Here is a 26,658-nt window from a genome sequence, read left to right as displayed (position 1 = left end):
CTAATAGTACAGTACAGATATCAGATATCAGAAAGTTTTGATGTTACTCATTTTGAATTACAGGTAGTGCAGAGTGACTTCAGTGTAGGTGAAAGCAGGCAGGAAGAAGGTAGCAACAGAAGAGCTTGGAAATACCCCAAATGAGCCAGATGTCCAGACAAGAGTAGATGAGAACAGGCTAGATGAACAGGCATCAGCAGAGGAGCTAGGACATACCCCGAACCAGCCAAATGTCAAGACCATCCCAACACAAGTTCTTGCCGACAAAACTCTGTCTTTCCAGGAGAGGTGGTTCCGTGAAAATCCCTGGCTACATTACTGCCCAATGCGCAAGGCAGTTCTGTGCTTTTACTGCTGTAGGGCATTCAGAGGCAAGAAGCCAAAAATTACTACAAAGGCTGACTCTGCATTTATTAATGTTGGATTCAAGAATTGGAGGAAGGCTGTTGAAAAATTTGAAAATCATGGGAAAAGCCAGAGCCATAAACATGCAGTGACCACGTACATACATGAAGCCCAACCAATCACTGCAACATTATCTTGTGCACAAAAGAAACAACAAGAACAAGCCAGGGAAAACCTTTTGAAGATAGTTGGTGGCATACAGTATTTGGCGAGGCAGGGCAATGCTTTCAGAGGTCATGAGCAGAATGAAGGAAACTTTAAACAGCTACTTCAGTACAAGGCAGAGGATGATCCCAAGCTGGCCTCCTGGCTTGCAGGGAAACAGAATTTTACAAGTCCAATGATCCAAAACGAAATACTTCAGATAATAAGTAACTCTATTATCAAAGAAATAGCACAGGAAGTACAACATTTGCCTGTAGTGCAATATTCTTTGATCATTGATGGAACTCAAGATATTGCTGGGATAGAGCAAGAGTGCATATGTATAAGGTATGTAGGTGAAGATCTAGATCCTAGAGAAGAGTTTGTAGGGCTGTATGAAACTAACTCCACAACTGGTGAGAGCATTGCTAAAGTTGCCACTGACGTCATGCTCCGACTGAACTTGCCCATCTCACAGTTGAGAGGGCAGACATACGTTGCACCAACCGGTAACAGACAATCTCTGGTATGATGCTGGCTGTGGAGCATGTCAAAAGACATTTGGAGAACAGAAGAGCATTTCGAAGGATTGTATGTGCAAGCCCAAGACATTGCCTCATCATTAGACCTGGTGCCCATCAAGATGCCCCATATCCGCTGCCCTCCAAAACGATTATCTGGACCAGCTGAGCCACATATTCACCCCTCTGCAGAGTCATTCTACAGAAGCCACTATTTCAACATGCTTGACACAGCTGCTCGGCAGCTTACACAGCGCTTTGATGACCCGGGTATTCATACACTCGGACGTTTGGAGAAGGTCCTTATCAGCGGAGAGATGGATGATATCATCAAGAGCTACCCAGAGTTGGACCAAGTAGCTCTAAAGGTAAGGTTGCAAATGCATAGGGTCCAAAGAATGTATTATTTGTATAGTACAGACAGTAAATATATGGTCACAGTTATGTTTAGTATAAAAAGTCATACAATTATTTTTATTGATTCATTTTTAATTTCGTCTTGCAGGTGCAGTTGTCGATGCTGAAGTCCACCTATCAGTACAGCAACTGTGGGGATGTGGTGGACCTGCTAAAGACCATGGTGCCTGAGGTCAGGAGTCTTTTTAAACAAGTAGAGACACTCCTGAGACTTTTGCTTGTAGTTCCTGCTTCTTCATCACAGGCTGAACGAAGCTTCAGTGCTTTGAGAAGGCTAAAAACCTGGCTGAGAACCAATATGACGCAAAAGAGGTTGAACCATGTAGCTGTGTGCCATGTGCACAGAGATAGGTTGGACAGAATTGATAGAAAACAAGTCTGCAAAAGCTTAATAGCCATGAGTGACATCCGCAAGAATGTGTTTGGATCATTTTAATAAAAGTGTTAAGGGTGGCATGTTACAAAGTATGCACTGGTTCATTTCATATGAATATTTAAATTCAGCTTTGACTTAATAGCCTGTATTTAGCGGCTTTACTGATATAGGTTTCATAAACCTTCTTGAAGTTTGTGTTTGATTTATAAAGATGTGTCAAGAATTTAATTGTGATGCAAAAATAATCTTTTTTAAATACAGCATTTTGAAAATAGGACCTACTGTATGAGCCTACATTGGCCTACAAACTGTATTTATTATAATATGTGGCTAGTGGCTTGAGCACTTCAGCAAGTTTATTTTTAAACTGATAAGTTACTTTTGTTTAAATTTGTACAAAATAAAGAGCATTTTCCCTCATTAGTACATAACTGTTTTACTATCATTGCTCAAGACTTTATATTAGAATATTGTTATCCTGTAACAGTAATTTAATCAAAATGTTTATAGCCACTATATGTTTATAGAAGAATATAAGAGAGAGATCACTGGCCGCTTTGTTGTCAATTCAGGCTTGTAATTGATGCCGATGCTGTAATCATTACAGGGTGAGTATACGTTGGTTTGACGATCAGATGTAATAAAATGCCTTGTTGTGTTATACAATTACAAACATTGGGACTCTGACTTTTATTTTATTTTGATTAAAAAAAATTGTGTGCATGCGCCAACACAAAAAGTCCCACAGCTGTCCCCCCCAATGTGTGATTGACAATTTCGCCCTTGAGTATTGCACTCCTAAACTTTGTGTTGATGGCATCAATGTATTAGACTGATTTGGCTAGGATTCCTCCAAAAACTTCACCCGGCTTTCACAGCTTTTCTCACGTAGAGACGGTTACTAGTGATAGCATAGACAGTATATAATGGACCAATAGACCCCTTTGCTCTGGACGGAGACCAGTGGAGGCTATTAGAAGCACTTTTCCGGTGATGGCCAGCTTTACTGCGCAGCCTCCAACTGAGAGAGACAGCGTAAATGTGACGTGAGCAACGTGTCTGAAAGTTGTAAGTGTTCTGGTAGCTGTGCCAAGAGAAATCTCAATCATTCCCAATCTTACAGAGACGGAGAGCGTAGGTATATGTAAGGAGATAACATAAGCACAGGCTAATTATTGCTAACTAACATGCTAGTTAACATTAAACCTAAACAGCTAACGTAAGTCCAAACTGCCTGCGAGCTTCTCCTGTACTATACGGTAATTCCTCTACTGTGCGACAGTAAGTCACTTAGTTATGACACAATCGTTAGCGTATTTTTACAAAAGCGTCTGCTACGGAGCCATAACGTGAGATACAAGGTAATTGAGCTTTTTATACGTTGTGTTTCTTTAGAACTAAACAATGGACAAATCGAGTCTTTTAACGCTTCGGATGTAACGTTATTCTCAGTCAAGTGACGTAAAAAAAAAATGGCGGTCAGCGGAATGCTAACAAGAGGTGATGGCCAGTTAGCAACAAAATGGCGCCATGATGGCTCGAGTTCTGAAGCGAAGCTTACCCTCTTGGGTGATAGCAACAAATACAGCATGGTCGGACCCAGCACATAGCTGCCCGTTCTATTCGCCTTGGAAAAATGAACTGGACAAAGTTACATTCGGGGCTAGTAAGTAAGTAAGTAAAGTTTATTTATAGAGCGCTTTTCACAGATAAAAATCACAAAGTGCTTCACAAGGTACAACCACATTGAAATACATTGGATGAGGATAAAACATTTAAAAAGTCAAAGATAAATTAAGCCCAATCAACTAAAAGCTTGTTTAAATAACAGTGTCTTGAGTCGTCTTTTAAAAGAATCAACAGAATCAGCCACACGGAGGAGCAAGGCAGTTCCCAGTCCAGAGTCTGGGGGCTACGCCCGCCTCGAAGGACAGGTCTCCCGTGTTTTATAGCGAGTCTTTGGGACCATTAAGAGACTTTGGCCTGCTGATCGAAGGGCACGGCCTGGGGAGTATGAGCGTAACAAGTCAGCAATGTATTCTGGGGCCTGACCATTTAAAGCTCTAAAAGTTAAAACCAATATTTTAAATTCAATACGAAATTTAATAGGTAACCAATGTAGGGAGGACAAAATGGGATTGATGTGTGTCCTTCTGCCAGATCCTGTTAAAAGCCTACACTCAAAACATTCGGGGCTGAAGCCCCGGCAAAATCGGCTGACGCCGCTCCTGGTGTAAACCGGGACATTTTAGCGTCCCGACAGGCTTTTGTCGGGACTCGGGGCAAATAATTCAAAATCAGGACTGTCCCGGTCAAACCGGGACGTCTGGTCTCCCTAAGCTGTGTGCCCGTGGTGGAAATAAATGTAGCGATACTGGCGTGCCACAAATGCAATGCGCATGACGTAGGTCCTCTTCAAGGCTAGGCTAATGTTAGAAGTCCCTCTAGTGGACAGAACGTGTATGCTTATTGTGGCATTGACTATATGTAGTCTGAGTAGTGTAGTACATATTATTAACAGGCTGCATTTGAGCATTAAATATTTGAATATTTAAAAAATAACAAATTCCATTTGAATGAAATTATAAACTAAGACTGTGACAGCTCTACTTCATCAGCGGTAACCTAAAATGACTCATATAAGCAAATGTGAAAGGTAAAATAAAGCAGATAAAATATAGAAACTAAACATTAAACCACAGAGAATCAGTTAGAAGCTACAAACATATTGAGAGCTCAACACACTGAGACTTTTAAAAACATCTGTCTCCTGCACAGGTCCCGCCACCGTCAGTAGACCTATTATACACTTATGTCGGCACACAGCACTTTTTCATTTTTCACTTGATTTATGTCAGTTACAACCAACATTTATAAACAAACACAACCAGCCTATATGCAAATGGAAATTATGTACATGTTTATTTGTATGTAGTGTTTCCCACAGGTTGAGAGTTAACTTGTGGTGGTGGGTGGTGCATGATGTGACGGCGCGGCACGTTATGCTGGGTTCAGTAATAAACTAGTCGAATGAAGAGGAAAACAATGACTAGCCTACATAACATTATCACATAATTTAGAAAGAAATAACTATTAACATAAACAAATTACACTAAAAGATGATACAGATGAAAATTTTGCAACACTATTCTGCAATTTCAAGGTAGTTATTAGGGCTGCACGATATGAGGAAAATATGCGATATGCCCTAAGGTTGTTGAATATCACCATAATGATATTACTTGTGATAAATAAACAGATTTTAAAGCGTACTCAGTTCTGCCTTTCTGCTGCTTTCAGTATTCTGCTAAAATACAACACATTGCTCGTTGAATTTAAAACAAATGAAAGGAAAGTAATGTGCTTGCACAATTAAATCAGTTGTTTTTTTCCAAATGTTAACGGTTCAGCAGATAAAATACCTGTAATACTATACTTTGATCAATACAGAAAGTTAGGTTATTATAAATCTCAACACTGTTTCCTCATAACTCCTGTTAAATCATATAAGACTAGGGCTATTTTAAGTTAATTCTTGTTCATTTTGTTGGTTAGATCATTGTGTGTTTTTAAAGTGTATTAATCTGTGTTTTGGGGATCCTAAACATACTTCTTTCTTTACCAAATAATCATTAACTTATTTTGATAATAATAAATAGGTAATAGATATAGATATACAAGGTTCCAAAACCATGCAGTCATTCCATAGTTGATTACACTCTTCAAAACAGTCTGATAAAAACAAATTCAATCATTTGTCATTTATCAAACAAGAATCTGGTCAGAAACAAAAGCTAGTGTTTAAAAATAGCAAGAAGAAGGCACATTCCCATTTAATAGAACTTCTTATACGATAATTAAAAACTTCTTGCAAAGATGTGCAGGAGGCTTCATATAGAACTATCAAACACTAATCCTGGTCACATGAATAAGTCCTTGTTAAACTTTAAACTACAAGTGATCCTGAGATACTTTGTAAATGGACATTTTTCAAAACCAACAAGCATAAAGTTTACATCATTAGCAACAAATTGCTTCATACAGTACAGGCACCATTCACCCCATTAACACACATTCCTACTCTAGCTACTATACATGGTGCCACCTGCTCATGAGATAAACATTCACACACATTTACACACCAATGGCACAGCCATCAGGAGCAATTTGGGGTTCAGTGACTTGCTCAAGGACACTTTGACATGTAGACTGCAGAGGCCAGGGATCAATATTAGTTTAGATTTTAACCTGTATGGGTTCTCATATGCCTTATTAACAGTGTCACAGTATCTTTGCCGGCAGGTCCTGCAAACGTACAGCTTCTCACCTGTATGGGTTCTCATGTGGACCAACAAGCCACTATTCTGTCCAAAATCTTTTCTATGTTTTGCAAGAAAACAGCTTCTCACCTGTGTGAATTCTCATGCCTCTTCAATGCTGAATCAACAAAGAATCTTTTCCCACAGGTCTTGCAAACGTACGGCTTTTCACTTGTGTGGACTCTCATATGCTTAAATAAGCCTGAAGGGTCACAGAATCTTTTCCTGCAGGTCTTGCAAATGTATGGCTTCTCACCTGTGTGGGTTCTCACGTGTACCAACAATGCACTATTTTGTCGAAAATGTTTTCCACATGTTTTGCAAGAATATGGCTTCTCACCTGTGTGGGTTCTCATGTGGACCACCAAGGCACTATATTGCCGGAAATCTTTTTGACATGTTTTGCAAAAATAGGGCTTCTCACCTGTGTGGGTTCTCATGTGGGCCAATAATGTACTATTATGTCTGAAACCTTTTTCACATGTTTTGCAAGCATACGGCTTCTCATCTGTGTGGATTCTCATGTGGTCTTTACATTCATCATATCGTCCAAAATCTTTTTCACATGTTTTGCAAGAATATTGCTTCTTACCGGTGTGGATTTTCATATGCCTTATTAATGCTGAGACATCACAGAATGTTTTAGTGCAGATCTTGCAAACGTACGGCCTCTCACCTGTGTGGGTTCTCATGTGAATTTCCAAGTGATTTCTACGTCCAAAATCTTTTCCACATGTTTTGCAAGAATATGGCTTCTCACCTGTGTGGACTCTCAAGTGTCTTTGAAATGCTGAATTATACTTAAAGTCTTTCCCACATGTGTCACATATGAAAGACTGTTTACCTGTTTGAGTATTACAGTGGATCTCTGACAAGTTAGTGTTGTTTACATTATTACTGTGACTACTGCTCTTGTGATGTCTCTTTTTTGGTTCTAGTTCTGCATTACGTGATGATCCTGAGTCTCCATGCTTGCCTCCTTTCTGATCTTGGCTCTCAGCATCATTAGAGAGGAGCTGGTGGTCACTGTTTGCTTCTGATACCACAGAGGTTATAACTGGCATGTTGGCTACAGACTCTTTCTCTGCTGCACTTAGAGTGTCATCAGGATTGAAGGTCAGAGTCTGACCTTCACTGTGGTCATGTTCAGTCTCCTGCTTCAGTACAAGCTGCTCTCCCTCCTGACTGGTGCACAGTTCCTCCTGTTCCTCTTTAATCTGTGGAAGCTCTGAGTCCTCTTGGTCAGCGAGAATCTCCTCCTCTTTACAGACATGTTGCTGTGGGAGCTCTGGAGGAACAGAGAACAAAAGAAATAGGTAAGACTGTTATTATAAAAACAACTAGAACACTTGTTCTCTCTTGGGACCACAGACTGTTAAAAAAATAATGGACAGAGCTTCCGGGTCTGGGGTCTCCTTTATAAAACTGTGCGTAGGATCCTTACTGAAAGTGTATGTATGCCCAAAAGCCAAAAATGGCATATGGCAAAATAAATCTGATTTATAAAACAGTGCGTATGCACATCTGTAAGCAATGTTCCCTGTATAAATCACAGATTACCCACAAGTGTGTGTACGTGAATCAGCCTTTTATCCTGCCCTGTACACGCCCATTTTTCACCATAAATAGTCAGTGCAAAGCACCTCATGAATGCTGATCAGTATGTTAAAGGAACACGCCTGTTGTGGTTTTGGACATTTCTGTTGCCTGTTATTATTTCTGTATGTTTCCTGTTGTGTTTATTGTATTCTGTGGTCTGTGTATATTTAGTTGTGAATAGTTCTGTTCCCTGTTTTGTATTATGTTCCGTTTCCTGTTTTATTTTGATAGTCTGTTTTCTGTCTTGTCATGTCTAGTTTTACTTCCTGTGTTTTCCCGCCTGTGTGATTGTCTGATGTGCTCCATCTGTTCTCCAGCCCTGGGGCCTCATTTATAAAACTGTGCGTAGATTCTATTCTGAAAGATTTCGTGCGCAAAAAAGTCAGAATTTTCGTACGCAAAAACAGTATTCTGATTTATAACACCTTCGCGCTGCACGTACGCACTTCTTTCGTTATAAAATACGGACGTCGCGTTACCTTTGATCGGTGCACGAGCGCCGCGCTCCTCCCAAAGTCGTCCCATATTTGTCCTAATAAGGTCCATGTTAATCAATCAATGAATATTCCAGCCCTTGATTACCAATCACGAAACGGAAAAATGGGGAAAAAACACGATTCAGCGATTGTGAGATCGATGTGCTCCTAACAGAGGTAGAACATCAAAACAAAATCCTGTTTGGAAGCCGTAACCCTTGTGTAGTGTTCATATTGTTGTTACACAGCCTTAATACTTAACAGATTTAGCTCAATTACCAATGATATTCATCATTTATTGTTCCTATTTGCCATTTACCCCTGTGAGATCACATTTATGATCATATGATAATTTTCGTTTTTTGTGAGAAAGAAAATTCAATTATTAAAAAGGTAAAAAATAGAAACAAGATTTTGGATCATTATTGGTGCAAAACAGGTGAAAGTGCTTGAAATGAATGTGTTCAAAGCTTCTTAATCATTTTATTTTGGTGCTGTCACTTGTCATCTTTGAGCTTGGGAGTGAGAACAAAAAAAACATGAATAATAATAGGCTACATTGTTTTACAGATATGCTTACAGTGTGTATTGAAGTCACTTATTTTTCTATTTTTTGCCCAGTCATGTTTGTTCTGTATGCCCATTAATTGTAGAAAGATATTTAGAATTAGACATAGCTCATTTCATCACAAGAGATTTGTGCATATGGTTGTAAAACATTCTCGCATTATGAATAAGGGTTTGAAATTAAGCCTAGTCCTTAGGGTAAATTTCCCGAGGAACATTAATTCCCTCTGCTCACTTTTATGGTAGGTTAAATAATAATACATTTAATTTATATAATGCTTTACATGGTAGGATAAAAGACACTTTACAGTAAAACCAGCAATTTAGCACATAAAAACAGATACAGCAAAACAACCAACACATAAAACAGGCAGCAATTAAAACAGAATGTACAACTTTATAAAAATGTGGAGTGACTAGTAAGTAGTTTTTTTAAAATCCATACGCATTCAGTCGGTCCGCTATTGTCTGTCGGGCTTTTTGTCTCCGTTTTGATAACAACAGCCGTATTTCCCTTTTCTGCATATTATATGCTTCACCTCCTCATAACTTTCCATAATGGAATGGGAGAAGACGAAGGAGATTGTTGTGGACTTCAGGAGAGTGCACACCCAGCATACTCCACTAACGGTGCTGCAGTGGAGAGGGTGAGCAGCACCAAGTTCCTGGGTGTGCACATCTCTGAAGACCTGTCCTGGAGCCACAACACAGCATCACTGGCCAAAAAATCCCAACAGCGCCTGTACTTTCTGCGAAAACTGAGAAGAGCAGGAGCACCGTCCCCCATCATGCACAACTTCTACAGAGGCACCATTAAGAACATCTTGACAAGCTGCATCACCGTGTGGTACGGTGCCTGCACCGTGTCTTGCCGCAAGACTCTGCAGCGCATAGTGAGAGCAGCTGAGAAGATCATTGGTGTCTCTGTCCCCCCCCTTCGGACATCTATAACACCCGCCTCACCAGCAAAGCAACCAGAATTGCAGGTGACCCCACCCACCCACCCACCCACCCATCTCACAGTCTCTTCAGCCTGCTGCCATCAGGGAGGAGACTGCGCAGTCTCCGGGCCAAATCCAGCAGGCTCAAAGACAGTTTTTTCCACCAGGCTGTCAGGAGACTCAACTCCCTCCCTGCTCTGCTCTACCGTCACTCCCTCCCTCCTCACTACCTCCTCTTCCCCTGCCACAGACTAGGACTGCACCCCCCCACCTCAACACCACTCATACACTCTGAACTCAGGGACTGCACATTTCACTTTCCCCTACTTGTTTATTATTGCACTACACCGCTCTACCTCACCTGTATAGCACATCTGACAATAAAGCTGACTTGATTTGACTTGATAATTAGTTGCTGCTCAGCGGGTGAAACATGTGCCGCACACGTATTCTTCATTTCTGCATCAGTAAATCTGTGATCGATACCGTGGTCTATTTAAGAAAGCCGTGAACGTGCACTTATCCCAGCTATCTACACCTGGCTTGACATAGCTTCACCATCTGATCCTGGCTCGGCCGCGATGAGCGGATCACACTAAGTCAAGCTGCGCTTTTTCATTAATCCTGGATATCTTCATTCTACTTTTGTGCAACAGGCCCCTGGTCCTGTCAGCGTGTTTTAGCCTGTTAACGTTTTTTATTTCTCCCGGCGTGATTTTGTAAGTTTTACCTCTGAGTTTTTTTCATGTGCTTTTTCCAGTCTCTGTGCTGCCGTTTTTTGTTATAATAAATCCTCAAGCTCAAACCATCTCCTGCCTGCCTGCCTGCCTCTCCCTGCGTTTGGGTCCACGATCTTCTGCTAATTGTAACGATCTGACCAGACATGGACCCAGTAGTGGTGAGATTCGAACCTCATTTTCATCCTTTGGACTTTGATAGGGAGAAGTTGCTGGGGATGTTTCGTGGGTTGCATGGGAAGAACCCCATTTTTGCCAAATACCTCATGGAGGTTCGCTGGAAGGCGACTGCCAGAGAGTTTGGCCTCCCATACTCTGAGCCTGTCAATCCCCTAGAGCCTGTGCTGCCCAGTGTCCCCGAGCTGCCCAGTGTCCCAAGGCTCCCCAGCGTCCCCAAACTCCCCAATGTCCCAGAGCTGACCAGTGTCCCCAGGCCCTCTAGTGTCCCCAGGCTCCAGTTTCCCCGAGCTGCCCAGTGTCCCCGAGCTGCCCAGTATCCCCAAGTTGACCAGTGTCCCAGCACTGCCCAGTGTCCCCGAGCTTTCTAGTGTCCCCGAGCCTCCTAGTGTGCCCCCCAGAGTTCCGGCTGTTCAGCAGCCCTCCCAGAGTTCCGGCTAGCTAGCAGCCCCCCAGAGAGCGCCCCAGAGGCTTTGCCGGCCTCCGGCGCCCCTGAGACCTCCCCTGAGACCACCCTTGAAACCGCCCCAGAGACTATGCCCTTGTCCTGCCCCCCAGAGACTTTGCCCATGTACTCCTGCCCCTTGTGTCCGGTCGGCGGTCATGCCGACTCCTGCCCCTCGTGCCCTGTCGGCGGTCAGGCGCGTCACAGCGTGAACAAATAACAAGGTGACATGAGACACTGCCATCTTCTAACCGTATATAAACTGGGAACTAGTCTCAGAAAGGCAAAGTTGGTGCCACTTCTGCTACTTAGGCGGAGTGATACGCTTGCAGCACCTGAGAAGCCCCGAGCAGAGAGTAGCAATGATTCGCCTTTCTGAGAATATACGTAGTTCCCAGTTATTTGTACACGCTGCGAGTATACAAATCACAACATGTAAAATGGAACATGTTTGCGTTATTTTGTCACTTATTCGGAGCAGTATGCTAGTTGGAACCGGTTACCTCCAGGATCTGTGCTAGGCTAAGCTACCGGTGGGGCCGTCGGACAGAGATACAACACGCACGGAGATGAGAAGGGTATGTATGGACGTATCTAAGTCTGGGGGTTACGGTGAATAAACTAAAGTCCCAATAAGTCAGCGTGTTCCTTTAATGACCCTGGCAGTTCTTTATTTACGCCGAAGCATGACGACTGGCGGGGAAAAAAGCAAAAAACTTCTCAGAAGTTCGGGAATTGCTGCAAATTGAATTATAATTTCTGCCTGTTCTAGCACAGTGTAGGTAAACCTGATCTATAGACTACCTATATTAATAATACCGTCTAAAACGGCAGGCATTACAGCACTCGGGGACAGCTTCGATATACCAAACCTATAAGATAAAATTTTACAGAACTAAATATTGTATCCAAATAAGCCTTAGTGTTAAAGTTAGATTATACTGTATATAATATTTATAAAAAAAAAAAAAAAAAAAACACTCAGCTGACTGCCATTTCCCTCTGGAAACAGCCAGTGGCCCCCAGAGTGGCGAGGATCTGTATTTGGATCGGGATGTCACGGTTCCGGCGGGTTGCCCTCTCTACTGGACCTATTTCAGTACATACTGTAGATCCAAGATCACAGCTTAAGGAAATCGGCATATAAGCCAGTTATCGTCGTGGTCCCTGAAGTCTCTTTCTTTCCTGATTCTTCCATTGCCGTGGTCCTCCTGCAGTGCCAGCAGTGCCATCATGCATCATTATGCACGGGGGTCACCGCATTATTTATAGGTTTACAACAATTTGTGATTGTTAACACCTTGCCAAAATAACAGCAGCAAACAGTGGTATCCACCACTTCGAAATATTATTTGAAGACGAAAGCCTAATAGGCCAGCACTAGGGCTGCAACAACGAATCGATAAAATTTGATTAAAAAAGTTGGCAACGAATTTCATTATTGATTCGTTGTGTCGCGCAACTATTACGCCACTCAGTCGCGGAGATAAAAAAAAAATTTAGTTGAGCGCAGTTTTTTTTTTTTTTTTTATCCGATTCATCGAAAGAATAATTGACAGATTAATCAATTATTAAAATAATCGTTAGTTGCAGCACTAGCAAACACACTTTTCTTCATGCAGGTTTTGTCACAAACAGTATCCCATGCATCAAGCCATCTCCTCCTCCTGCCTACCGTAGCAGATGATGTGACAGCGCCGATTAAATATTAAGAACAAATTTTTATTTAAGATTTGAGTTTGATTTTACAAGGTGTTTATGGAACAATTATCACTCGCAAATATATCACAAGCGCAAATAACACTGCTGGATTTATCATCATGATAACGTGGATGATATGTAGTGAAAAAAATATGCGTGAGGCATCAATACTTGAAAATATTATGAGTAATTGTTATTCCCACATTTACTTTATGCAGTCTGACTTCAGTTCACCACCTCACCATCTGCGTCACCAATTCCCATTGTCTCCAAAATTTCATCACAGTTTTAAATAAAGTCAAAAAAAAAAAAAAAAAATTTGGTGAAAAGGAAAAAGGGAAAAAAAAAAACACCTTTGGATTTATTTCGGGGAGGGATAAAAAAAAAAAAGGGGGGGTGGGTGGGGGTGAAAAAAAGAGAGGGGGGGGAAAAACAAAACCCCTTTTATTTTTTTTAGTCGATTTATTTCTTTTTGTATTCTTTAAAACTACATTGTGTAATTTTTTGAGTTAATTCTTAGCAAAAACCCCTTTGTTCTTTCACAAATATGTACTCATCCATGTGTAATTACTTCCACCAACTAATCAAAGTATTCTCCTAAGCGTAGCATCTGACATTCAGAATCATTCAGAATACATAGGAGTGACTCGCTCGAATGACGGCTTCCATCTTTAAAATACATTAGCCAAAGGGACATACCTCCGCATTTCGCCCTCTTACACCTATTGGTATGCAAGGGGGAGATTACTCGCCGGGAAGCAAAAAACAGAATTAAAATGACAATGCGACAGGCAAAGCAACAAGACCAAAGTTAATATTGGAGTGGCTAGAATAGCGGCGTGTAAACGATAGAGAGAGCTAATTTCGGGTTCGGCCACCGTAAGAGGAAGAGCTAGAAAGTAATATTCAGTTGGTTGTAGGGCTGGGCGATATGGATTTAAAGTCATATCCCGATATATTTTGGCTGAATATCGATATACGATATATATCCCGATATTTTTTCCGCGAAGTGAGAGCAAATGTTCAGTCAAAGCCCAAATCAAATATGACATGTCACAAGTAGTTTCATAGAAACAGTTGCAAAATCAAATAAATAATAAACCGGTTTCTTCACCTGGTTCATGATTAAATGCTCAGCTGTTCAAATAACAATAAAATGTAAACCTAAATACTGTATAACAGGAGTAACTTTTTTGAAATCAAAGCTCCTATTTGTGATTCGTTCCAAAGGTCAATTAAGCTTTTGATATTAATATAATCTACTTTGTTCAAAATGTAATGCCTCATGCCTGTAAGCCTAGGTTATAGTCCCATTCTTCCACTTGATACTGCTTCCACTTAAGTAAACTAAAAGATGAACTATCGATTACAAAACAAAGAAATTTATTATGATCGGTTCACAGTTCTGAGTCCAAACGGAAACTTCACCCTTCTGAACTAAGAGTTTCTGCTTCAAGGTGAAGTTTAAACAGACTGAAATGTCCAGGCTCATTCCTCCACTATTTATTTCTGTATGTATTTATGCGTTACATGTAATTTTAACGGGCACTGAGCTCCAGATCCTGCAGCCGCAGACGGTCGCTGCCCCGCTGTAGCTTCTTTCCGTCCGCCTGCCGCCGGCAAACTTAGTGGAACTTTCCGCCGATATCGACATACAGTTCGTCCTGGACTACGTTAAGATCCTACCGGTCACAACTCTGTCTTTGGCTGGTCCGATCTGGATCAGCGGGGACCGCGCAGCAGCGCAGGCGAAGCTGTGTTTTTGCCCGGGGAAGAGAGCGCGCGTGCCGGCCACGGGGCTCTCCTCGCCTCCCCGCCGCGAGCTCAGATTGCTGGTCAAGGCGGCATATATAATCATAAAACACATTGTCACCTGTTAAATGTTATCCATGCTGTTTGTTCTTTTCATTTCCTCTATCGAACATAATTAAGCAGTACAAAAGTCCGGCATCTTTAGCGTTGATCTGAATGCTTCGGACCCCTGTTCCAAGATGGCGGCGGGTTTTGACGTATGTTTAGAACCTCACGGCGACATATCTATGGGAGCAAGGATCACATTTGAACTATATCGATATATGCGATATGGTCTAATTCCATATCTCATTTAAAAATATATCGATATATTTGTTTATATCGATATATCGCCCAGCCCTAGTTGGTTGTCCATACAATTTCACCGCTAGATGGGAGAAATTCTTACACAATGTAGCTTAACCAAGGATCATGTATGTTCCTCTACCATATGCATTTAATTTTGCATTCTTTCACAAAGTGTGTTCTCTCCAGTGAACTGCAATTTGGAGGATTGTACAATTATAAAAAACTATCCTAATTGTACAATCCTCCCTAATTATAATCTTAGTTCACTTGACCAGTAACTATATAGTTGAGGCTACTGTACATACTGAAACAACAGGGAGAGGACCCCTTAATGGCTTTTGACCTTATATTTTGCGCGGGGGGAATATCTGATGAATACAATGTGTTACAGTCATTGTTTAGTGTGCAAAAAATGTATCACTTATTTATCTTTATAGTTTCTAGATTTCAGAGTCTAATGTCTTCATTGTCTTTTCTATGTCCATATATAGGCCTACAAGGAAGCAAAGCATATAATATGTAAAGAAGGAAACTCTGCCTCAGCGAGAAAAAGCGTGGCAGATAATAGTGGACCAACTGAATGATATATCTAAAAATATACATTTACGAACTACTACTCTTAAATGAACCCATAAAGGAGTTAGGCTAATTGTTTCCACAAACTGACTGCTGTACACTTTGCCTGAAAAGCGAGCAGTGGAAGTTAATGTTACTTAGGTAATCAGAGACAGAGACCAAGTGAGAGAGAGAGAGAGATATTTACGCATTATATTCTAGCATTGTAGATTAGTGGTTGTAATTGATCTTCATGGTAAATTTCCTGCGTAACATTGGGCTGTCTTCTGCTCACTTTTAAGGCAAAGAGTAAAACTGTTCATTTGTGCAAATAATTAACCTTACTCCTTGAATGGTATGATTAGGACGTTTCAATTCAGAGCAGTGGTCAGTAATGTATATATTTAGGCTACTTACACATTCAGTCGGCCTGCGATCGTCTGCCACGCTTTGTCTCGCCGTTTCATTACAGCGGCCGTGTTTCTTTTTTACAAATGTGTTTCACGCAGAGGCTTGCAGTCTGTGTAGGCAGATAGGCACTGCCTACCCTGCCAAATTCAAACATAAAAATGTTTATTAAATAATTGTATTTAATTTAACCGGCCGATTTTTTGGCATTTTTTACATAATCGGCATCGGCCAATATCAAGCCGATTAATAGGCAGGCGCATCTGCGGGCAGCCTGGTGTTGTTGTTGTTGTGGAACACGTGTTTGCTGCCCCAATAATCAATTACCAGCAGAGTGAGCAGACCCCATCCAGTGCCTAAGGAAGGAGCTGTTCCTCGGAGAAAACGGTAAGGATTAAATTCTTATAAGTCCTATATATTTAATGAAAAACGTATGACATGTTACTGCCAACTTCGAGAAAAAACATGAATAGGCGACATGACGTTCGGCTACTTTAGATATTGATAGCTGTGGATACATCTTGCAACCATTTCACCTTTAGAATAAAATTAATAGATGAAATAAAATGATAAATTAAAGCAGTTCAAAGAAACAAGCATTCGCTGATGCCATTATAACCACTTAAAACTAAGTGAACCTTCTTCTGTATGTACAGACACGCAAATGAGTACACATAGAAAATATTCCATGAGGCAAGTGAAATACAAGAAAACAGACATACATACAGACATGCATGCCATTATAACCATTTGAAACTAAGTGAACCTGTGATCGACATGGTAAGTGCTTCAATTGAATTGCTTTTTATTCCCCACTAGGGGTGCATACCACTCAAAACCAACATGAAAAACTTAGCTAGTAATGTTCACTCAGCGTTTTGTTTTTTTGTTCAACTGTATGTAAAATGAGCGGTGACGTTAATCACCGGTTTCAGGTAACGGCACCGTCTATTTGCTGGATGGTTTTAAGCTAACGGTCGGTAGCTAACGTTAGCAGATAAGCCCTTTGACAGAGACGTTATTGTTCATATTTTAGCACAATCAATGAAAGTGTGTTGTAAGATGCTAAAAAACAATCTACACGCTGTTTTCAGGTAACGTTACTTTTTGATGTTCAACACCCCCTCCCCCACTGCTGAAAACAATTCTATAGGAATCACTGTCATCCATCACAGCATCTACATCGAGAGCTAGGAGTACATAGTATATTTTTTCAGAACTTGTTCAAATAAATTATTTAAAAGCAATAACACTTCCACACTGTTAAGAGAATGCACAAAACCACCTTGCACACTGAGACCGCTAACATGTCATTAATCAATCTGAATAACCTATCCACCTCTACTGTTCCTATACAATATTTCCTTACCATGCTGAGATGCCACCTGCCTGCCCTGGGGGAATGTTTGCACTATATTCTTCATCTGTGTGATGCACCACTCAGGATCTCTGTTCATCTTTGTGGGATACAAACAACTTGAAAACAAAGAAGAGCTGCTGCTGCTGGCTAATAGCGGTCTTTGGTATCGGCTTTGGCCATGACTCTGGAACACTTGGAGTTAAGCTTTTCTTTGTGAAAAGAACAAAGAACGGCACTGAAGTAATTCTTAAAAAAGGAAGATGTGTATGGAGTTTTGCCGACCCGATACATAAAAGTTTAATCTATTAACTAGCTCTGCTATCTTCTTCGTTGCTCTGCTTGGTTGTAGCGTGCAGAGGGAATTTGAAAGACAACCGTAATTAATACCTCGTAAAATGGCGATTAATACCTTTTAATGGTCTTCATTTTTACTAATTTGATTTACTACCTTTTAAAACCCCACGGACACCCTGATGGACCAATTAAAATCAAGATATTACTGGACATTTGCGCAGCTAACATCATTACAACAGCTATATTGTAAGCGGAATCCCCGCGAAATTCAAAGTAAAAATGACACCTGGATGTCCTCCGATATCACAGAGTTGAGGAATTTCTCCAAGCTCGATTTTAATTCAAAAAAGGACTTAATAGCAAGAGGGAGGTCTACGCCAGCCTTAGATGGACTACTGCAGCAAAAGGGACAAAAATTTGTCCGATCGTTTCAAACAGACTGGTATGGAAGAAAAGATTGGCTATGTGGCTGTGCTAACAAGTAAGACTGTTTGGACTTCAACGGGATACTGTGAATTAATTACTCCGAATTAACCAGTTATCTATCGAATTATTCTATCCAAAGCGATGTTCTAATCCTGTTAATATTTACAGTCTATGGTTCTACTCAAACTCCAATACAGCATACATTATTTAAATTATTTAAGGAGCATTGAGCTCAGGCGAAAGAGACATAATGTTTTGTATGTGAGGCAAAGATGAACCTACTTTACTGTTTCAAGGCTTGCATTTGCCCATGTTAAATTGTGATATCACCAGTTAACATGGGCGTATATTTAGGGACATAACAACGGCGCCTAGGATAGTCAAACAGGTGGTTAACGTTATGTGCCTTCTGGTTTTTCCACCTACTGGTTTCCGTTGTGCCAGTTTAGCTGGTGATCATGTTAACTGGTGATATTTGAATAAAATCTGTGAATACTCAACAAGGCCCTGCCTACTTTTTAAGAGCGTTCTGCTCTGCCTCCGCCCCTCAAGTGCCAGAGGTTCACATTTTCACAAAGTGTTTGCAAGTGAGACAAAATAATGGATATCGCTGAAAACATCACCAGTTTGTTTATGTGTAATACATGTCCGTTTAAGCATTATCCACACAACTACGACACATAGCTACTGTATGAACGGAAACAAATAAAACGGAACAACGCACTACAGATCTAGCTTGGATTCGAACCTTGGATGTCATGGACAAAAAAGTTGACAGAGTAGCTTCTACATCATCTATACCACTACACTACTCACTGCTGAAATGATTTTGTGATTTCTATCTATATATTCGACTTTTAGTCCAGGTTAACATATGGGAGAAATATACGCCCATGTTAACTGGTGATATCACAATTTAACATGGGCAAATGCAAGCCTTGAAATAGTAAAGTAGGTTCATATTTGCCTCACATACCAAAACCTAACTGATGTACAACAAACGTGTATGACCCCACGTAACACTTTATTCCGTTTTCGGGGTAAAAATGAAACAAGTCAGTCATCCGCAAACGTGATCATTCATCATTGTTATTGTGGGCCATCTCATACGAAGAATGTGTAGGCCTATCTCAGAACAAACAGTCTCTTTCAACCTGTGCCACAACATATCGCCTGAGCTCAATGCTCATTAAATAATTTAAATAATGTTGTATGCTGTGTTGGAGTTTGATCAGAACCATAGACTGTAAATATTAACAGGATTAGAACATCGCTTTGGATAGAATAATTCGATAGATAACTGGTTAATTCGGAGTAATTAATTCACAGTATCCCGTTGAAGTCCAAACAGTCTTACTTGTTAGCACAGCCACATAGCCAATCTTTTCTTCCATACCAGTCTGTTTGAAACGATCGGACAAATTTTTGTCCCTTTTGCTGCAGTAGTCCATGTAAGGCTGGCGTAAACCTCCCTCTTGCTATTAAGTCCTTTTTTGAATTAAAATCGATCTTGGAGTCATTTTGACTTTGAATTTCGCGGGGATTACGCTTACAATGTAGTTGTTGTAATGATGTTAGCTGCGCAAATGTCCAGTAATATCTTGATTTTAATTGGTCCATCAGGGTGTCCGTGGGGTTTTAGAAAGTATTAAAAAGGTAGTAAATCAAATTAGTAAAAATGAAGGCCATTAAAAAGGTATTAATCGCCATTTTACGATGTATTACTTTTTTTAATGTATTTTTGCAAACTATGAGTTGTCCATTTGTTTTATTATGTCTATTTAAGTTGATCTTGTAAAGTTTGTGTGATATTATATCCTATCCCGCATCAAGGATAACGTTGTAGGCTATTGGAAATGTAGATGTAGGCATTTGAGCCATGTCAATAGAAATATTGCTTCTTTTTATAAATCCAAGGAACTTGTTATTGTAGCCTAGCTGTTTGAGAGCCTCGAGATCACACGTTTCCAGCCCAGGGTAGCCAATTGTTTCAGAATCTGTGTGCTGCCTGCTATGATTTATGACAAATCCTTGTACACAGATAGCGCAGAGGTGTAGCAGAAGGTTGGAGTGCATGATATAGTTATGTTTTTAAGCCTAAATCAAGGTAACCTGTTGTTTCAGAGTACTCAGATAACCAGTGATTCATTCAAAACAAATTCATGTCCTGGAGACTAACGTGGTTAACGTGACCGTGGTAAAGTTGGTTTTATATTGGACGTTGGATATTCGACACATTTGAAAAATCTATTATGCAGCTTGCCCTTTCAACCTATTCATGTCAAACCACTTGTGATGAACTCAGCTAACCACCCTACACATTGCACAAAGCTTCGTTTTTCAAAAAACCCCAAATTTAATTTTTTAAATATTTTTTTATGTAAATAAATGCTTTGAATCTATTATGCGGCCTGACCTTTTGACCTATTCAGGTCAAACCACTTGTGATGAACTCAGCTAACCACCCTACACATTGCACAAAGCTTCTTTTTTCAAAAAAAACAACCTTTAATTTTTTAAATATTTTTTAATGTAAATAAATGCCAGAAATCTATTATGCGGCCTGACCTTTTGACCTATTCAGGTCAAACCACTTGTGATGAACTCAGCTAAGTCCCCTACACATTGCACAAAGCTTATTTAAAAAAATAAACCATCCTTTAATTTTTTTTATATTTTTTTATGTAATAAAATGCTTTAAATCTATTATGCGGCCTGTCCTTTTGACCTATTCACGTCAAACCGCTTGTGATGAACTCAGCTAGGTCCCCTGCACATTGCACAAAGCTTCTTTTTTTTAAAAACCCATCCTTTAATTTTTTAAATATTTTTTAATGTAAATAAATGCCATAAATCTATTATGTGGCCTGACCTTTTGACCTATTCACGTCAAACCACTTGTGATGAACTCAACTAATCCCCCTACGTACACAAAGCTTATTTTTAAAAAGAAACATCCTTTAATTTTTTTTATATTTGTTTATGTAAAAAATGCTTTAAATCTATTAGGCGTCCGTCCTTTTGACCTATTCAGGTCAAACCACTTGTGATGAACTCAGCTAACCCCCCACATTGCACAAAGCTTCCTTTTTCAAAAAAACATCCTTTAATTTTTTAAATATTTTTTAATGTAAATAACTGCCAGAAATCTATTATGCCGACCTTTTACTTTTTATTCAGGTCAAACCACTTTTGATGAACTCAGCTAAGTCCCCTACATTATTGCACAAAGCTTATTTTTAAAAAAAGAAACATCCTTTAATTTTTTTTATATTTTTTATATAAAAATGCTTTAAATCTATTATGCGTCCCTGTCCTTTTGACCTATTCAGGTCAAACCACTTGTGATGAACTCAGCTAACCACCTTACACATTGCACAAAGCTTCTTTTAAAAAGAAACATCCTTTAATTTTTTTATATTTTTTATGTAAAAAATGCTTTAAATCTATTATGCGGCCTCGTCCTTTTGACCTATTCAGCGTCACCACTTGTGATGAACCCAGCTACCCCCTACACATTGCTTGTTTTTCAAAAAAACATCCTTTAATTTTATAAATATTTTTTAATGTAAATAAATGCCAGAAATCTATTATGCGGCCTGACCTTTTGACCTATTCAGGTCAAACCACTTGTGATGAACTCAGCTAAGTCCCCTACACATTGCACAAAGCTTATTTTTAAAAAAGAAACATCCTTTAATTTTTTTTATATTTTTTTATGTAAAAAAATGCTTTAAATCTATTATGCGGCCTGTCCTTTTGACCTATTCAGGTCAAACCACTTGTGATGAACTCAGCTAACCACCCTACACATTGCACAAAGCTTCTTTTTAAAAAAGAAACATCCTTTAATTTTTTTTATATTTTTTTATGTAAAAAAATGCTTTAAATCTATTATGCGGCCTGTCCTTTTGACCTATTCAGGTCAAACCACTTGTGATGAACTCAGCTAACCACCCTACACATTGCACAAAGCTTCTTTTTTCAAAAAACCCATCCTTTAATTTTCTTAATATTTTTTAATATTAAAAAATGTCATAAATCTATTATGTGGCCTGACCTTTTGACCTATTCACGTCAAACCACTTGTGATGAACTCAACTAACCCCCCTACACATTGCACAAAGCTTATTTTTTCAAAAAAAACATCCTTTAATTTTTTAAATATTTTTTAATGTAAATAAATGCCAGAAATCTATTATGCGGCCTGACCTTTTGACCTATTCAGGTCAAACCACTTGTGATGAACTCAGCTAAGTCCCCCCATTGCACAAAGCTTATTTTTAAAAAAGAAACATCCTTTAATTTTTTTATATTTTTATGTAAAAATGCTTTAACTCTATTATGCGCCTGTCCTTTTGACCTATTCTGGTCAAACCACTTGTGATGAACTCAAGCTAACCCCTCACACATTGCACAAAGCTTCTTTTTTCAAAAAAACATCCTTTATTTTTTTAATATTTTTAATGTAGATATAAATGCCAGAAATCTATTATGCGCCCTGACCTTTTGACCTATTCAGGTCAAACCACTTGCATTTAACTCCGCTAAGTCCTAACATTGCACAAAGCTTATTTTTAAAAAAAGAAACATCCTTTAATTTTTTTATATTTTTTATGTAAAAAATGCTTTAACATCTATTTGCGGCCTGTCCTTTTGACCTATTCAGGTCAAACCACTTGTGATGAACTCGCTAACCACCCTACACATTGCACAAAGTTTTTCTTTCAAAAACCCATCCTTTAATTTTCTTAATATTTTTAATATTGTAATGTCATAAATCTATTATAGTTCTGACCTTTTCACACTATTCATTGTGATGAACTCATTCAACTCCTTACTCATTGCACAAAGCTTTTTTTTTAAAACCCATCCTTTAATTTTTTAATATTTTTTAATATTGTAAAAATTTCATAAATCTATATATTCTGACCTTTTGACCTATTCACGTCAAAACACTTGTGATGAACTCAGCTAACCATCCTACACATTACACCAAAAGACAAAACAAAACAAAATTAAAGGGATGGGTTTTTGAAAAAATAAGCTTTGTGCAATTATGTTGAACTTAGTTGAGTTCATCACAAGTGGTTTGACCTGAATAGGTCAAAAGGTCAGGCCGCATAATAGATTTCTGGCATTTATTTACATTAAAAAAATATTAAAAAAATTAAAGGATGTTTTTTTTGAAAAAAGAAGCTTTGTGCAATGTGTAGGGGGGTTAGTTGAGTTCATCACAAGTGGTTTGACGTGAATAGGTCAAAAGGTCAGGCCACATAATAGATTTAAAGAATTTTTTTACATAAAAAAAATTAAAGGATGGTTTTTTTTTAAAAAGAAGCTTTGTGCAATGTGTAGGGGGGTTAGTTGAGTTCATCACAAGTGGATTGACGTGAATAGGTCAAAAGGTCAGGCCACATAATAGATTTAAAGCATTTTTTTACATAAAAAAAATTAAAGGATGGTTTTTTTTTTTAAAAGAAGCTTTGTGCAATGTGTAGGGGGGTTAGTTGAGTTCATCACAAGTGGTTTGACCTTAATAGGTCAAAAGGTCAGGCCACATAATAGATTTATGGCATTTATTTACATTAAAAAATATTAAAAAAAATTTAAAGGATGGGTTTTTTAAAAAAAGAAGCTTTGTGCAATGTGTAGGTGGTTAGCGGAGTTCATCACAAGTGGTTTGACCTGAATAGGTTGAAAGGTCAGGCCACATAATAGATTTAAAGCATTTTTTTACATAAAACAAATTAAAGGATGGGTTTCTTTTTAAAAATAAGCTTTGTGCAATGTGTAGGGGGGTTAGTTGAGTTCATCACAAGTGGTTTGACGTGAATAGGTCAAAAGGTCAGGCCACATAATAGATTTAAAGCATTTTTTTACATAAAAAAAATTAAAGGATGGTTTTTTTTTTAAAAAGAAGCTTTGTGCAATGTGTAGGGGGGTTAGTTGAGTTCATCACAAGTGGATTGACGTGAATAGGTCAAAAGGTCAGGCCACATAATAGATTTAAAGCATTTTTTTACATAAAAAAAATTAAAGGATGTTTTTTTTTTTAAAAAGAAGCTTTGTGCAATGTGTAGGGGGTTAGTTGAGTTCATCACAAGTGGTTTGACCTGAATAGGTCAAAAGGTCAGGCCACATAATAGATTTATGGCATTTATTTACATTAAAAAATATTTAAAAAATTAAAGGATGGGTTTTTTTAAAAAAGAAGCTTTGTGCAATGTGTAGGGTGGTTAGCTGAGTTCATCACAAGTGGTTTGACCTGAATAGGTTGAAAGGTCAGGCCACATAATAGATTTAAAGCATTTTTTTACATAAAACAAATTAAAGGATGGTTTTTTTTAAAAAATAAGCTTTGTGCAATGTGTAGGGGGGTTAGTTGAGTTCATCACAAGTGGTTTGACGTGAATAGGTCAAAAGGTCAGGCCACATAATAGATTTAAAGCATTTTTTTACATAAAAAAAATTAAAGGATGGTTTTTTTTTAAAAAGAAGCTTTGTGCAATGTGTAGGGGGGTTAGTTGAGTTCATCACAAGTGGTTTGACCTGAATAGGTCAAAAGGTCAGGCCACATAATAGATTTATGGCATTTATTTACATTAAAAAATATTAAAAAAATTAAAGGATGGGTTTTTTAAAAAAAGAAGCTTTGTGCAATGTGTAGGGTGGTTAGCTGAGTTCATCACAAGTGGTTTGACCTGAATAGGTTGAAAGGTCAGGCCACATAATAGATTTAAAGCATTTTTTTACATAAAACAAATTAAAGGATGGGTTTTTTTTTAAAATAAGCTTTGTGCAATGTGTAGGGGGGTTTTGAGTTCATCACAAGTGGTTTGTCGTGAATAGGTCAAAAGGTCAGGCCACATAATAGATTTATGGCATTTATTTACATTAAAAAATATTTAAAAAATTAAAGGATGGGTTTTAAAAAAAAGAAGCTTTGTGCAATGTGTAGGGGACTTAGCTGAGTTCATCACAAGTGGTTTGACCTGAATAGGTCAAAAGGACAGGCCGCATAATAGACTTAAAGCATTTTTTTACATAAAAAAATATAAAGAAAATTAAAGGATGTTTTTATTTTTTAAAATAAGCTTTGTGCAATGTATAGGGTGGTTAGCTGAGTTCATCACAAGTGGTTTGACCTGAATAGGTCAAAAGGACAGGCCGCATAATAGATTTAAAGCATTCTTTTACATAAACAAATATTTAAAAAATTAAAGGATGGGTTTTTTGAAAACATAAGCTTTGTGCAATGTGTAGGGTGGTTAGCTGAGTTCATCACAAGTGGTTTGACCTGAATAGGTCAAAAGGACAGGCTGCATAATAGATTTAAAGCATTCTTTTACATAAAAAAATATTTAAAAAATTAAAGGATGAGTTTTTTGAAAAAAGAAGCTTTGTGCAATGTGTAGGGTGGTTAGCTGAGTTCATCACAAGTGGTTTGACATGAATAGGTTGAAAGCGTAAGCTGCATAATAGATTTTTCGAATGTGTCGAATATCCAACGTCCAATATAAAACCAACTTTACCACGGTGTTAACGTGATAGTGTCGTGGACTTGTATATTTTTATTTTTGCTGAGGAAGGTTCGAATCCAGCGCGACAAGGTTCATCCTAATTACTTTTAAAAACACATTTTTCCCGCTGTACAATGTTATAGTAATGTAGGCCTCAGATATTCAGTTCACTTCAGTGTAGTTTTTATTTGAGTTGCGACAGGCAAAAGCCAGTAAAATGTTTATGAATATGTAGCGTAATCTGTTGACGTGGGTAGGTTGATAGGTTTACACGGCATCTGGACAGGCTCGGAAACCAGTAGGTGGAAAAACCAGAAGGCACATAACACCGTCACCGCTGGTTTTACATCCACTTTATCAACAAAACTAAATGCTGAAACCTTTTGTAATCATAGTTAAACTAATGATGTGCATACTTACCTATCCTGTGTAACTTGATTTCGGGTTTCCAAACGAGCTCCAGCAGTCTGCGCTGCCGAGCGATCTCCTTCTCGTACTCGGCGATAGTTTCTTCAACAACTCGGAAGATTTCTTCAGCAGCAGCAGTTAGTCGCTCGGTGACAAACTCTCTCAGAGACTCAACTGGAGACATCGTTGCTTAGTTCCAGCTGAAAGAATGACCTGCACTAGTCAGCAGCAGCATGCAGCTACCGCCCATAGCTACCGCCACGGGTACTTGTGTTGTTTACTTCCGCTGGGTGTCACACGGATTCGGTTCCGACGGTGGAAGTGCGGGAGCTTTTTGTTCTGCTTTCAACTGATGGCATTTTATTCAAACTTGTGAGTTGAACATCAGCACTAAGGATGTGTATCTAGGTGTATTTGAAGGCGTTCTGCTCATTTATTTATTCACATATTGAATGCTTCTTGCTTCTGTCCCGTCCCTCGCTTTACTTAAAGGGATACTTCACCGATTTAGCATTCAGCTTTGTATCAGTAGAAACCCGATAGTATTTCCAAAGCCGGTCTACGGAAAGCCATTCCACTCCCTATTCAGCCCCATTGTACCGGATTTTGGTTGCAGTTCCACCAGAGTTCCACTGGGGGTGATTGCGGTCCAGTGCAAAATGAATGGGACTCTATGGAGCTAGACGGCGAAATTTGTCTCTTTCGCCTGATTGTCGTTGAGAAACCTCAGATTTGATTGTAGTTTTTGCAAGTTCAACA

General features: G+C 39.0%; 2 protein-coding genes across 2 annotated transcripts; one reads left to right on the top strand and one right to left on the bottom strand.

Annotated features, from left to right (window-relative positions):
- The first annotated feature begins 1,071 nt into the window (after positions 1–1,071).
- LOC120568745 lies at positions 1,072–2,630 on the top strand. The gene is made up of 2 exons (XM_039816425.1): positions 1,072–1,438; positions 1,576–2,630. Exons 1-2 carry the CDS (start codon positions 1,097–1,099, stop codon positions 1,921–1,923), a joined length of 690 nt encoding a protein of 229 aa, XP_039672359.1. The 5' UTR covers positions 1,072–1,096; the 3' UTR covers positions 1,924–2,630.
- A 2,138-nt stretch (positions 2,631–4,768) lies between these two features.
- LOC120568980 (zinc finger protein OZF-like) lies at positions 4,769–26,423 on the bottom strand. Its single transcript, XM_039816757.1, has 2 exons — positions 25,912–26,423; positions 4,769–7,470 (listed from the first exon to the last, which is right to left on the bottom strand). Exons 1-2 carry the CDS (start codon positions 26,081–26,083, stop codon positions 6,269–6,271), a joined length of 1,374 nt encoding a protein of 457 aa, XP_039672691.1. The 5' UTR covers positions 26,084–26,423; the 3' UTR covers positions 4,769–6,268.
- Between the last annotated feature and the right edge of the window lie 235 nt (positions 26,424–26,658).

Source organism: Perca fluviatilis, chromosome 11 (genome assembly GCF_010015445.1).
Source record: "Perca fluviatilis chromosome 11, GENO_Pfluv_1.0, whole genome shotgun sequence".
In the NCBI taxonomy this organism is placed as follows: domain Eukaryota; kingdom Metazoa; phylum Chordata; class Actinopteri; order Perciformes; family Percidae; genus Perca; species Perca fluviatilis.
This window is presented reverse-complemented; position numbering and strand designations above follow the sequence as displayed.

Bases quoted from the DNA above. Each gene is read 5' to 3' on its own strand.
- LOC120568745 (XM_039816425.1), top strand. From the start codon at position 1,097: ATGTCAAAAGACATTTGGAGAACAGAAGAGCATTTCGAAGGATTGTAT. The intron at 1,439-1,575 runs GTAAGGTTGCAA...TTCGTCTTGCAG, and splicing joins TGGACCAAGTAGCTCTAAAG to GTGCAGTTGTCGATGCTGAA.
- LOC120568980 (XM_039816757.1), bottom strand. From the start codon at position 26,083: ATGTCTCCAGTTGAGTCTCTGAGAGAGTTTGTCACCGAGCGACTAACT. The intron at 7,471-25,911 runs GTAAGTATGCAC...CTGTTCCTCCAG, and splicing joins AATCAAGTTACACAGGATAG to AGCTCCCACAGCAACATGTC.